General features: G+C 36.4%; 2 protein-coding genes across 2 annotated transcripts; one reads left to right on the top strand and one right to left on the bottom strand.

The window, feature by feature from the left end:
* Nucleotides 1-3,623: 3,623 nt before the first annotated feature.
* LOC105384146 lies at nt 3,624-5,340 on the top strand. Its single transcript, XM_011554337.3, has 2 exons — nt 3,624-4,457; nt 4,845-5,340. The coding sequence occupies exons 1-2, from the start codon at nt 3,669-3,671 to the stop codon at nt 5,289-5,291; spliced, it is 1,236 nt and encodes a 411-aa protein (XP_011552639.3). The 5' UTR covers nt 3,624-3,668; the 3' UTR covers nt 5,292-5,340.
* Nucleotides 5,341-7,717: 2,377 nt separating this feature from the next.
* Nucleotides 7,718-10,373, bottom strand: LOC105384517. The gene is made up of 4 exons (XM_038120455.2): nt 10,246-10,373; nt 10,056-10,128; nt 8,372-8,482; nt 7,718-7,842 (listed from the first exon to the last, which is right to left on the bottom strand). The coding sequence occupies exons 1-4, from the start codon at nt 10,276-10,278 to the stop codon at nt 7,736-7,738; spliced, it is 324 nt and encodes a 107-aa protein (XP_037976383.2). The 5' UTR covers nt 10,279-10,373; the 3' UTR covers nt 7,718-7,735.
* Between the last annotated feature and the right edge of the window lie 2,428 nt (nt 10,374-12,801).

Below are 12,801 nucleotides of genomic sequence, written 5' to 3'. Positions count from 1 at the left end.
TCGCTTGGGACGTTAAGGCTATTGGGGAAGTCCACAGAGTCTTTGTTACTTTCTACCCGCTGTCACTTTTGTCCCCGGTCTCCCCTACTTACACCAGTGCATATGAATAAAATTACCATAATTAGGTAAATAACAGACTTTTCGCCACCACTTTGTCACATTCTTCAAAATTCAAAAGCGGTCATGTTTGCAAAGTCTTCGGTTCCCATTCCCACAGGCCGACCCTGGTTCCCACGGGTCTGTGCGACCCACCGTGGCGCGTGCCGAGCCGGTGGGACGAGTCCCACAACGACCTAGATAGATCAACAATATATGGACAAGATGGAGTGTCAGTGCAAAAGAAACGTCTCGGCAAACTATTTGTATTTGTATATATTTGTAAATAACACTCCACTTCTACCAATAAGCTCATTGTGAATTAGTACGGTTAGAAGGTTTGTAAACTTCTTCATTTGTTCAATGGTTGTCATTAGGTTGAACTTAAAACGGGAGGTATGTAGGTACCATATAATATGTCCTTTGTTTTAAATATTACATACTTACAATTGGGTAGAGTTAAGACAATAACTAACCAAGGAAGTTAAAAATATTAAAAAGGTAGTGATTCAGAAAGTATTTCATTACTTATCTGTATATGTATATGTAGGTAAGTATAAGACTCACTACTTTTCACCCATAAATGATTACCTACTTAAAATCTGTAAGAAATTGCAACGATAGAGTAACGAATAAAAAGACTTACCTACTTATGTAATGGTGGATCCATAGGTAGTTGAAAGTGTAGACTAGAACTTTAACTACTATATAATACTACTATATACTACTTATTTAGTGTCCCCGTTCGTTTCACAAAGGCCAGCTGTGTCAATCCTAATCCTAACTAATATTATAAATGCGAAAGTAACTGTGTCTGTCTGTCTGTCTGTCTGTTACTCTTTCACGCCAAAACTACTGAACGGATTTGGATGAAATTTGGTATACATACGGTCTAGACCATGGGAAAGAACATAGGCTACTTTTTATCCCGGAATTCCCACGGGAAAACTTTTGAAGGCGAAGCGAAGCGCGCGGGAACAGCTAGTAGATATATATTTTTCCCTACAAATCGCTGGCAACTCTTTTACATTTTGCTCTATATTTTGTCTCTCAATGTGGACCCGACGAATACATTTTACGCGTGACTATCTCTTAAATTCTAGTATCAACCCCACGGCATTCACGCCCTTATCCACGAGGGCTAAGGACGGAAATTGTACTGTACGGATATAGAAATTCACCCATGTTTCATGCTTCGAAGTACAAAATTTCGTTTGCGACGATTTTGCGATTTCTTCAGTCTTTCCCTAGAGCCTGTTTGCTGATTTATACACACGTACAGTCGTACACATACGTGTAATATAAAGGATATTTTACTTTTTCTGTCTTGTTTCGATAAAATTGGAAGAGACAAATATTCTCTGAATATATTATTATAGGGAATTTCGATCAGATGGGCTTGTAATCGTCCCTTATCCCTCACCCAATGAATATGTTTACCGGTTTTTTGATGACTGTAGGTAAGTATTTTATTCGCATTTTTTCAGCTTCTGAAAATACTTTTATTCTATAATGATAAGCGTTTACTCACACATATTACTATGAAGTAGTTTTATTTACGTAACTGGTCTCCTACTTACTAAAAAATCTACTACCTAAACCAGAGGCGCAGGTCTCCTTCCAATGAAGAAAAGGTTTTCATCTAAACCTTTACTTTACATAAAATATTGTATACATACATACTCACTATACTTTTACTATAGTCTAGTAAAGCTTACTTACCCGCTCCAAGCATAAACACTAGCGGGTGAAGGCGTGTAACTTACCTAAGTCCATAAAGTAGTTCACTAAAATAGTGTAATATAGGTCTCTGGGCCCTTTGGCATAAAGTAGTGGCCAATAAAGCAATGATCTTGCGAAGCAACCAGGTTTGAGGATACAATAGATAGGACCCAGGAGCACCCTTAAGTAGAACCTAGTGTACTTAGGATACAGGCTCGTTCGTCTTGTAAAAATCACAACGTTGAGTGCTGAGATTGTGTTGCAAAATTAAACGTATTATAGACGTAAATTAATATGAAAGTACCATAATGAAGTTATAAACGGTAATTAGGAGAGTAGGTTATTTTATTACTAAAAATAAAATATAGTCATATCCAACACCAGTAGCAACGCCCCAAAGATTACACTTTGCTAAATTCTTATTTCAGGCTCTTACATTGAAATATTATATTCTCAATGAATCCCATGCTCTTTTACATTTGCTATTATTTATCCAGTAACATTTCTGTTTTTTTAGGTAAACTTTAGTTTTTATAATTAAGTAAAAAGGCAGGTACAATTCATTAGCAATTAGTATTTACTTGACAGTTGATAAAATGCATACCAAAACATCCATATCTCATTACTTACTATACTAAAAACTACTATGGGCAAACTTAGACTCTACAATAATGAAGACATTTAGGTACGTTAGGTCTCACCGGAACAGATAAGTTTGTCGCACTGTACAGTGAGGTATGTTTCTAAAACGATAGTGAATTGGCAATTTGGAATCACTGACCTGCCTGGAATACGGCACACAAGAAAAGTTAATTCATAAAACGTCAAGTTACGCTGAAAATGTGTTTATTTATCCGCTCATAGGAAGTATCTAATTTGGTTTTACGAAAGAAAGGCATATTTTTAAACATCTCCAGGGATACTTTGAAACATGACGGAGATTCCAAGAAATGATAATTTCTTTGGGGAATATTCAGAATTGTATTACGTGTTTCTTTTTCAAGTGATCGCTGTGAACATAACATAAATGGTTATTATGCTAGCCGTTCATACAGAGTTCCTTATTATATCTCTCTACATTATGAAACGAGAGAGATAATTTATACTCAGTAAGTACTAAGTTGCCGCTTCGGCAGCAGTCGTTAAGCTTAGTCAGAGGCCTTCGGGCAGCTTTGAAAACATCTGACAGTCGGGTTGCCCACTTACCCGACAACTCTCTCAGCACAACCTTGCTTGTGTTGGGGTCCACCAACCCACTTTAGGCCAGCGTGGTGGACTAGGCCTAAACCCTTCCTTCATTGGAAGGAGTGCCCCAGCAGTGGGGACGTGATGGGTCATGATAGTATATACTAAGTACGTATTTATCATAGAACAACGCGGACCCGGGTGTATGTATTAATCACTTATCATCGGGCTTTCTCTAATATAATATTATATTATGCTATGCCTCATAGGTAATAACTGTTACCCAAATGTTTTATTTTACTCAGAAATTTTCAATAAATGATGTGTGCACTTTATTATTCACCTTTACTATTTTATCATCAGCAATACAGGCGGGACCCCTACAAATATACTATACCAATTTATTTATTTATTTCATTGTTAATTGTATAAATATTAAATAGGTAGGTATATTATAACTATAATTTAGTCACACGATGACCTTGACTTCATCAGACAAATTCGTTGACCTTTGTTAATAATAATAACGTCATCTTTTTGTGTACCTACGTACCTAATCGTTTTTTTATCTCTACCAATTCCACGAACAAATTGATAACCCGGTCGTTAATAAAAGTTGAAACTCGCATTCAAAACAACTTTTGTTGTCAGAGATCAAACACGTCATGGAGTTTGTAGGAGAAATAGAAAATCTAAGTGACATTCAGAGGAAAGCTGTGGAAAAGGCTCTTGAGAAACTTGACCATGGAGGTGGACCAGTCACCGTCGAGACAGTCGGGAAGAAAGGAGACAACTACGTAGCTTCAGTCCTACGAATCAAAGCAGACACGAAGGATGGAAGGCCAATCAGAATGGTCGCAAAAGTCGCTCCGACCAATGAAGTGTTGCGTTTGATGATTCAAGCAGCAAAGTTGTTCTCAAACGAAACTATAATGTACGAGGAGGTTTTGCCGAAATTCGATGAGCTCCAAAACGCAGCCGATGTCCCTCCACACGACCGCATACCTCGCGCCAAGTGCTATGGTACTGTCAGTGATGAGCTCAACGAACTAATATTGCTCGAAGACCTCAAAGAAAGAGATTTAGAAATGCGAGACAGAATGGTTTCCTTAACAAATGATGAGGTCAGAATGGCTTTGAAACAACTGGCTCAAATACATGCTTTGTCATTCGCGCTGCAAGAAAAGGAACCTGAATTGCATAAAAAGTACGCAAACTTATTATTTGACACGTGGAGTCAACCGCAGAATGAAGATATGAAGAAATCTTTCGTAGCTTTAGAGCAAATGCTACTTGGATTCCTGAAGTCAGATGAAGACAAGAAACGCGCTCAGGGCGCTGTCAGTAATATTGGTGAAGTGGCAGAGAATTTGAAAAAATCTAATGAGAATGGAAAATATTCCGTTATTCTACAAGGAGATTGCTGGGCTAACAACATCATGTTTAGACTGCAGGTTGGTAATATTTTATAAAAACATACTTTTTTGAATGATTCCTACGTCATTACTGCACTTCTATGTACCCTGAAAGTATCTTGTTCATCCATTAATGCACGACTGTTTAGCTAAGCTATCGCTGGTATATCGTATCACTCACTAATTATATACTTATCTAAGACTTATGCTATGAGTCAGCTGTGACTCACTACGCCAGACTAAGTAGATGCACGATCCAGTAAGATAAAAATATATAGGTAACTTAAAATATATCGATTTACCGATAAAAGTATAAAACCATCAGAATACTTACTTTCTTTTGTAATTTGAACTTTATGCAATTTTCACTTATGATTGAAATAATGCCGTGTAGGTTTAGAAGTTTCATTAATTTTTGTTTTACAGGAGGGAAAATCGGTGGAGTGTATGATGATAGACTACCAGCTGTCAAGACTGTCCTCCCCTGTCGTGGACATCCTGTATCTCATCTTCAACTGCACAGACCTGGCCACGAGGAAGGACCACTACCACGACTGGCTCGACCATTACTACAAAGTACTCGACGACTCCTTATTCCACTACAATTTGAAGTCCAGCTTCGTTTACCCGAGGGACAAAATGGATGCGGATTTGAAGCGATACGGGAAGTTCTGTCTAGGGTTGTCACTGGTGCTCGCGAGTGTCATTTTCAGAGAGTCTGATGAGGCGTTTGATTTATCGGATATTCAGGACCAAGCTGCCTTGGAGGCGGACCCTGGTGGTATGGGCATGATGAAGCAAGGAACCCTAGTGAGGGTGGCTCGGCGGGTCCAGGATCTGGTTGATAGTTTTATCGCTTACGGATACTTGTGATGTTATTTTTATAATTTTATCGTAAATATAAACTTTGATATGCTGTTGATGCTCTGATTTTGTGTGTCCCCTATAGATTAATCGGAGCTTTTAATAAGTTGATAACGTAATTATAAACATATCGATATTTATTATTCTCTTCATAAAAATATGGTTCTATGTAGATACTGGGCTGGTAGGTAAATATTCTCACTGAAATACTGCATTGATTGATTGTGCCGTACGGGATTATAGAGTAGGTAATAAATATTGCGATGATGAATACGATAATAATATATGTTATCGGTTAATTAGAACGATAGCCTACTTAGTACTTAGCTCCAATTTCGCCATAGTTGGTTATAACGTAATCAGGGATTGGTTCATCAATTATACGTCATTTCCATATTAAATTCTTGACAGATGTGTCAAAATTTAACCAATAATCCCTTGCTGTTGCTGAAGGGCTAGCACGTTTAAGACGTGACAAAAGTTTTACATCTTGAGAACTTTTGTAACGTCTTAATTGCCTCCGTGCTAGGCCTTTAGGTCCGTTATTCGGCGTTGGGTCTGTCGGATGCCATCCGTTACACGTACACCCCTCATTCTTTTTACTCGTAATATTTAATAAGTTTAGTTCTGAGGTTCTATTAAATAACAACGCAGCCACGTTTTTTTAATGACCGTTTTGTCTTAGGGCCAGTTTTTTGATCCCTAGTTAACTCAACCATTGGTCAAAAATGGCTACCATTAGTTAATAACCAACAAAATATACAGGGTGTCCCAAAAGTCAACGTCACCCCTTAAAGGGCTGATAGGTCAGCTCATGAGAGGCCAGAATATCACAATATGACCTTAGTAAAAACTCGATAATTTTCGAGATATTGACACTTTTATAAATTTGCTGAAAATCGACACCTTGGATCAGTTTTTTGCGTGCCGCCGGTACAAAAATCCATATTGTTAGAATTTGTTTGGTGTTTCATCACCCTGTATAGCCCTGCTATTGATCGCAGTAAAAAAAAATATCGAGTAATGCTGTATGTTTAAAAAAACACGGTTTTCAAAGTCATAAAAGGTAATCGTATTTTTTTATAAACAACTTTGTCTCTACATACTGTAAAAAAAATATACCACGCAAACCTGGCACCTTATTTGAAAAAATTGCTCATTTAATGCAGTTTACAAAATGGTATAAAACGTTGCTATTGTTTCAATTAACAAAAAAGTTATTGCTATTTTAGTACAAAACGACCTCGATGTAAAATTGTTTGAAGGAAATTTATCTGACTGAATTTATTAAGGGTAAGTCATGTTGGAATGAGTAAAAGTAAAATAGGTGATGGGGTCAGCCGTGGCAACATAGATGACGCAAAAATAGCTAAGAAAAAACTTACCAAACTCTTATAAAACATATTTTGCGTTTTTTACACCTTATTTAAAATAAAACAAACATTTATTGACTTTTATTTTTATTTCTCAGAATTATAACACCACATTATTATATTAAGTACATAATCAGCAAAAAATAATACTCATTAATGGTCATAATCATAATTTTGAGAGTTTGGTTTTGTTTAACAATAACTTCAAAATAAATAACAAGTAATGTTAATGACAAACTGATCTGTCCCTTTTTTGGATACTGTGGGTGTACAATGTGTAAGCGTTTTACTTCATTATATCACACATTAGCACTACTCAGGAATGTACGTTACCATGCGCTACATTTATGGGGAATGTGGAGTTGCTATAGTCCACTTTTTTCGAGAAAGATAGTCAAAATGCGTTCTTTTTATTAACTGTGACAACGTTGTCTCTTTTCCCACTCCCGGCCACACCACCTATTTTACTTTTACTCATTCCAACATGACTTACCCTTAATAAATTCAGTCAGATAAATTTCCTTCAAACAATTTTAAATCGAGGTCGTTTTGTACTAAAATAGCAATAACTTTTTTGTTAATTGAAACAATAGCAACGTTTCATACCATTTTGTAAACTGCATTAAATGAGCAATCTTTTCAAATAAGGTGCCAGGTTTGCGTGGTAAATTTTTTTTACAGTATGTAGAGTCAAAGTTGTTTATAAAAAAATACGATTACCTTTTATGACTTTGAAAACCGTGTTTCTTTTAAACATACAGCATTATTCGATATTTTTTTTTACTGCGATCAATAGCAGGGCTATACAGGGTGATGAAACACCAAACAAATTCTAACAATATGGATTTTTGTACCGGCGGCACGCAAAAAACTGATCCAAGGTGTCGATTTTCAGCAAATTTATAAAAGTGTCAATATCTCGAAAATTATCGAGTTTTTACTAAGGTCATATTGTGATATTCTGGCCTCTCATGAGTTGACCTATCAGCCCTTTAAGGGATGACGTTGACTTTTGGGACACCCTGTATATTTATGTACCTATTTGCAGCTGTCATGCTCGACAAGCGACTTGACTAATGGTTAAAGTTGACCACGGGTCAAAAGTCTTTTAATCATCAAGTTCGTTTCAGCTTTGTCCTTTGGGGTTCCTAGCACTTTCTGATGTTTGAAGTCCTTCATAGTTGGCCCTGTAAAAAAATATCAGTTTTAATTTAGTATATTCATTCAAACGTAATGGGACCAACGTCACCGTCGTTGTTTACATTGTCTTCTTCTTCTAAGCTTGTCTGTGACAAACATTATAGTGTACAAACATAACAATATTCGTATCCTTAAAGTAAGCGTCCACCAATCGGATTGTCATAAATGTTTGGAGGATTACTATACAAAGAATACTGTAACTGAATACGATGCGTCCGTTGCGTGCGATGCCGACAGGCAAACATTTACCTTTATAAGGTTACTAGCTGTTCCCGCGAGCTTCGCTTCGCCTTAAAAAGTTTTCCCGTGGGAATTCCGGGATAAAAAGTAGCCTATGTTCTTTCTCAGGGTCTAGACCATATGTAAACCAAATTTCATTCAAATCCGTTCAGTAGTTTTGGCGTGAAAGAGTAACAGACAGACAGACAGACAGACACAGTTACCCTCGCATTTATAATATTAGTTAGGATGCGGAGAACTCTATAAAAACCTAACTCTATAACAAAAATCTTTAACCTTCTTTCGGACAGTCCATCCTAGTGCAGTAGGGAACGGAGTCGGCGGCGCACACGCACTTGTTGCACGCCTGATAGAACGTGGTGAACGGCTTGCAGGGAGCAGGGTGAGCTGGGAAATAGATAAGATAAGATAGATAGTATTTATTCGGTGTAGGTAGAATATATACACACACTAATAAGATAAAGATACATAAAAAAATAACAATTAAATACCACCACCGAACATTAACCATTAACAATCCATAAGCAAAGTCGCTCTCTTGCCAATCTGACGTAACTTGTACGGATCTGACGGTGTTTGACAGGCGAACAACGTTGCAGTATAGATGCCAATGTGTTAGTCGGCAGGTAGCAGTTATTAACTGATTCGTAAGGAATAACCTTTTACCACGTATGAAGACCACGATTGTATCTAGTGTCAAGACAAACCCTTCAGGTTTAATGGCATGTAAATTTAAAAACCTAACTATGTTACAACATGATTTGTATAAATAAAAATAAATAAATAAACAAAATACCCATATACTTAATAGATATACTTAATGCTACGTACCTACATACCTATGGAAACTATCACCTGTTCCAATATTGTCTAATACATGTATGCCTAATTCAAAATATCTTCAGTGAATGAACATGATTTATTATGTACTTATAACAATATTTATTGGGGCAACGGCTGTTTCCGCCGAAGGTCGCCATGGGAATGGTATCCAGTCCATAGATTGCTATGTATAAACGGAAAAGCCAGTCGAGGCACTCTGTCCTTAGGCATTGAGTTAGGGATGGTTACATACATGTAGGTGTGCACTAGGGCATGCAATACCGGAATTATTTTCAATACCGGTATTGAGTTCCGGTATGATAACTCAATACCGGGATCCCGGTATTAATACCGGTATTATTAGACTTCCTTGTTATAAATGGCATATATTTTGTTTAAAGGTCGTATATGTCAAAATAAAACAAGAAAAAGCAATCAAATTCTGTATTATGTAACTAGGTAATATTTTTTTACGAGAATTGAGTACTTATTCGAGTTTAAATTTTAGAACTCATGGACAACAAGTAGATTTCCAAGTAGGTTGAAAACAATGTGCGCTTTCATTTATAGTATATAGGAGCACAGGGCTAACTATATCTTAATCGGTTTATTTATAGCCCAAAAAAGTCTGATTCCGGTAATACTTCAATACATCAATCTGAAAAATCAAAAAGCATCAATTTTGTATTGCGGTATTGCATGTCCAAGTGTTCACTAAAATGTAACCACTTCTCACGCGAAAAAAATAAAACACCATATTAATTCTCAAAGAAATATAAATTTGAACTACTTGTCCGAATATGTAAACCGAGTTGTATACAGGGTGGCAAAAAAGTCGTGAAGGGGTGTGATGTCATTATATATGTATTAAGGAATATGAAGATAAATGTATTTATTGTACAACTAGCTGTTCCCGCGCGCTTCGCTTCGCCTTAAAAAGTTTTCCCGTGGGAATTCCGGGATAAAAAGTAGCCTATGTTCTTTCCCAGGGTCTACCGTATGTATACCAAATTTCATTCAAATCCGTTCAGTAGTTTTGGCGTGAAAGTGTAACAGACAGACAGACAGACAGACAGACAGACAGACAGACACAGTTACTTTCACATTTATAATATTAGTTAGGATGTTAACAACTCACATCTTCTCCAATAAAAAGTCAGGTCTTCATCATCTTGCTGATGCCTCGGCTTCCCGCTCACTAACGATGATGCCTAATAAAAACACAATTTTACTTTTTCATTATACTTTTTACTTACAATAATACAATACAGCTTTAGTACCCAGATTATAAAATGGTACGCCTATGAAAAACTTAATTAAAAACTTACGAGTGACAAAAATAGGACGGCAAGTAAAATCATTGCGTCTGATCGAAATGCTATTTTGTACTGAAAAAATACGTATTATTGTCCATGAACATTGAGCATGATTTCACAGCATTGGAAATGTACTGTCGCCATAACAAGTCAAGTTAATTTTATTTGCGACATAGGTATTTATTGTTTGCTCAGATTTTTTGTTTAAGGTTTAACTGTAGCCCCTTTGAGCAAGAATCAAATCGGAATCTCAGTCAGTAACCCAGCCTACGGCATAACCATTCATGATCATCATCATCATCCTCAGCTTGAATCATCCACACCTAGCTCAGGTACGCTACGCTTGGCAGTTCGTGGTCTCCACTTGAAAACTGTTTGTGGTCTCCACTCGAGAACGCGTTTAAGCCGTCGGTCATCGGTTTTTTCGGCATATATGTTTATGTATATTATATGGCCGGCCTACTGCCAATTCAGCTTGCAGATTGCATAACCAATCTTCTCGACAATTAGCAATATTAACTTGTGTAAGTAAACATTTTTTTTTATTTTCTTAACTTCTAATTGATTATGCTAACGGTACACACAAGCAAACATACTAGATGTTTGCATTTCGTTGCACTAAAGCATTTTGAATCATGCAAGTTGACAAAAAGATAAATTAAATTCTATGTATAAGTACAGTATTCAATGTTTAATTATTAATCTGTAGTATTATTCGACGAATTGAAATGAATACGCGCAATTCAGTAGAGCATCTGTTTAAACTAATCACTAATTGTTATCCAGATAATACACTCTAATTATAATTGTAGAACTCAGTGTGCACCGATAAACGATATTTTTATTTTGTCTAACTACATTTGAATATAATATAACCAACAATAATTGAATCCTAATTCCCGGCTGGGGCAGATATTTGTTTAAACACAGATATTTGTTCTCGGGTCTTGGATGTGCCCGTAAAATGGCAATAGGCCCGCCCCCTATTACATTAGGACTAACATAAACACTGGCGAAAAGTGGGTGCAGTAATGCACCTCTGCCTACCCCGCAAGGGAGTACATTTACAAGGTGTGAGTGTTTATATATATAATAATTCAATGCTTTATTTAGGGCTTTCCTTCTGTCCTCTACGTTTCTTATAAAACTACCACAAGTATGTCTTAGGTCGTCGATCCAGGAATACTATCGTGAAGTCAAAACGAAATAACATTTACGACTACCTAATTATAGTGTCAAATGCAATATGTATATTTTGAATCCGAAAATCGTTGTCTAAACAAGTTCGCGATAGGTTCACAGCGGAGTAGTACACACGGCAACGTTAAATGGTTGGCAGGGCACACTAACGTAGGTAGTGTATGTGTGTGTCGGCGACGTCGACGTAATTATTTAGTTCTGGGCAACCCACACACGGATATTGTAAGCATGTAGTTGTGCCAGTGACAATGATTCATTGTTTTTATGATATGCAGCAAAATTTTGCAAGGCATTGTAATAGATTGAATGGCTCAGTTGGTATGATACAAGACTTACAATAATCGGTATGGTGGTTCAAATCCCACTGAACTTTACAATATTCCTTTTTTGTTTTTTTTTTTATAGATTTAATTTATTTTTAAGATGGTTAATAATAGTATTGTAGTATATACGAATAAAAGCAACACAGAAAGTAAATGAAACAAGTTATTAAGTGTTAAAATTACCAAATTTATTCTTGCCGTAACATAAACATTAAGGATGTTACGTTTTAGTTGTTTTTCGTTTTAAAACATAGTTGTAGTTTATATTAATAAGGAACATTTTCAATTAGCAGTTTTAAATCATAATAAACATCAGAAAAGGATGGACTGGCTGTTTTACTAAAGTAAATAGGCAAGTCATTAGTTATATGAATCAACATGTTAATTAGCTAGAAATAAGATAACTTATTCCAACCTCAGTAACAATAACATCATTAACACATTGGCTTACCCATAATTGTAAATAATAATAAGTCTTTAACAAAATAACTAAAATCTTATACAAATGGAAAAATAAAAATTACTGAGCTAACCCCAATAATTATAATTTTCACCACTTTTTCGCCATAATGTCTTACGTCCATCCTTGTCTGACTTAAAGGACTTTTCATCACTAAATATCACCACATTGTTGCACCAATCAAAGTTTAAAATAGTCAGTCGCAAAACGCACTCTGTTTCGACATCGTCGGATCTGATCGGTTAGAGCAATTTTCTTCGTCGGCTTCCGACACCGCAACCCAGCAGCATGCAAGTGAACCCGTACGGTTTGTAGGGATAGATTATGTGTTGTGGCCGTAGAACGGGTGCTGCAGAACGGATCAGCGCTATGTGCAGCTACGATATCTCGATGGCGTGGTGATGCATCCGTATAGACGACTACTGTCTACATGTCCCGAATCTGCGTATCGGTGAACCCATAATTGAACAGTTCTCCTCTGCAAACAAAAAAAAACAAATACTTAGCTTATACAAATACAAATATTCTAACAGTCAAATAAAATATTTACAATTCTATGTTACTTACCGTTAAACGTCTTGCGAT

This window comes from Plutella xylostella, chromosome 14 (genome assembly GCF_932276165.1).
Source record: "Plutella xylostella chromosome 14, ilPluXylo3.1, whole genome shotgun sequence".
Lineage (NCBI taxonomy): Eukaryota > Metazoa > Arthropoda > Insecta > Lepidoptera > Plutellidae > Plutella > Plutella xylostella.
This window is presented reverse-complemented; position numbering and strand designations above follow the sequence as displayed.

Bases quoted from the DNA above. Each gene is read 5' to 3' on its own strand.
- LOC105384146 (XM_011554337.3), top strand. From the start codon at position 3,669: ATGGAGTTTGTAGGAGAAATAGAAAATCTAAGTGACATTCAGAGGAAA. The intron at 4,458-4,844 runs GTTGGTAATATT...TTTGTTTTACAG, and splicing joins ACATCATGTTTAGACTGCAG to GAGGGAAAATCGGTGGAGTG.
- LOC105384517 (XM_038120455.2), bottom strand. From the start codon at position 10,278: ATGATTTTACTTGCCGTCCTATTTTTGTCACTC. The intron at 8,483-10,055 runs GTGAGTTGTTAA...TCTATTTCCCAG, and splicing joins GACTTTTTATTGGAGAAGAT to CTCACCCTGCTCCCTGCAAG. The intron at 7,843-8,371 runs GTTAAAGATTTT...ATTTTTTTACAG, and splicing joins GATGGACTGTCCGAAAGAAG to GGCCAACTATGAAGGACTTC.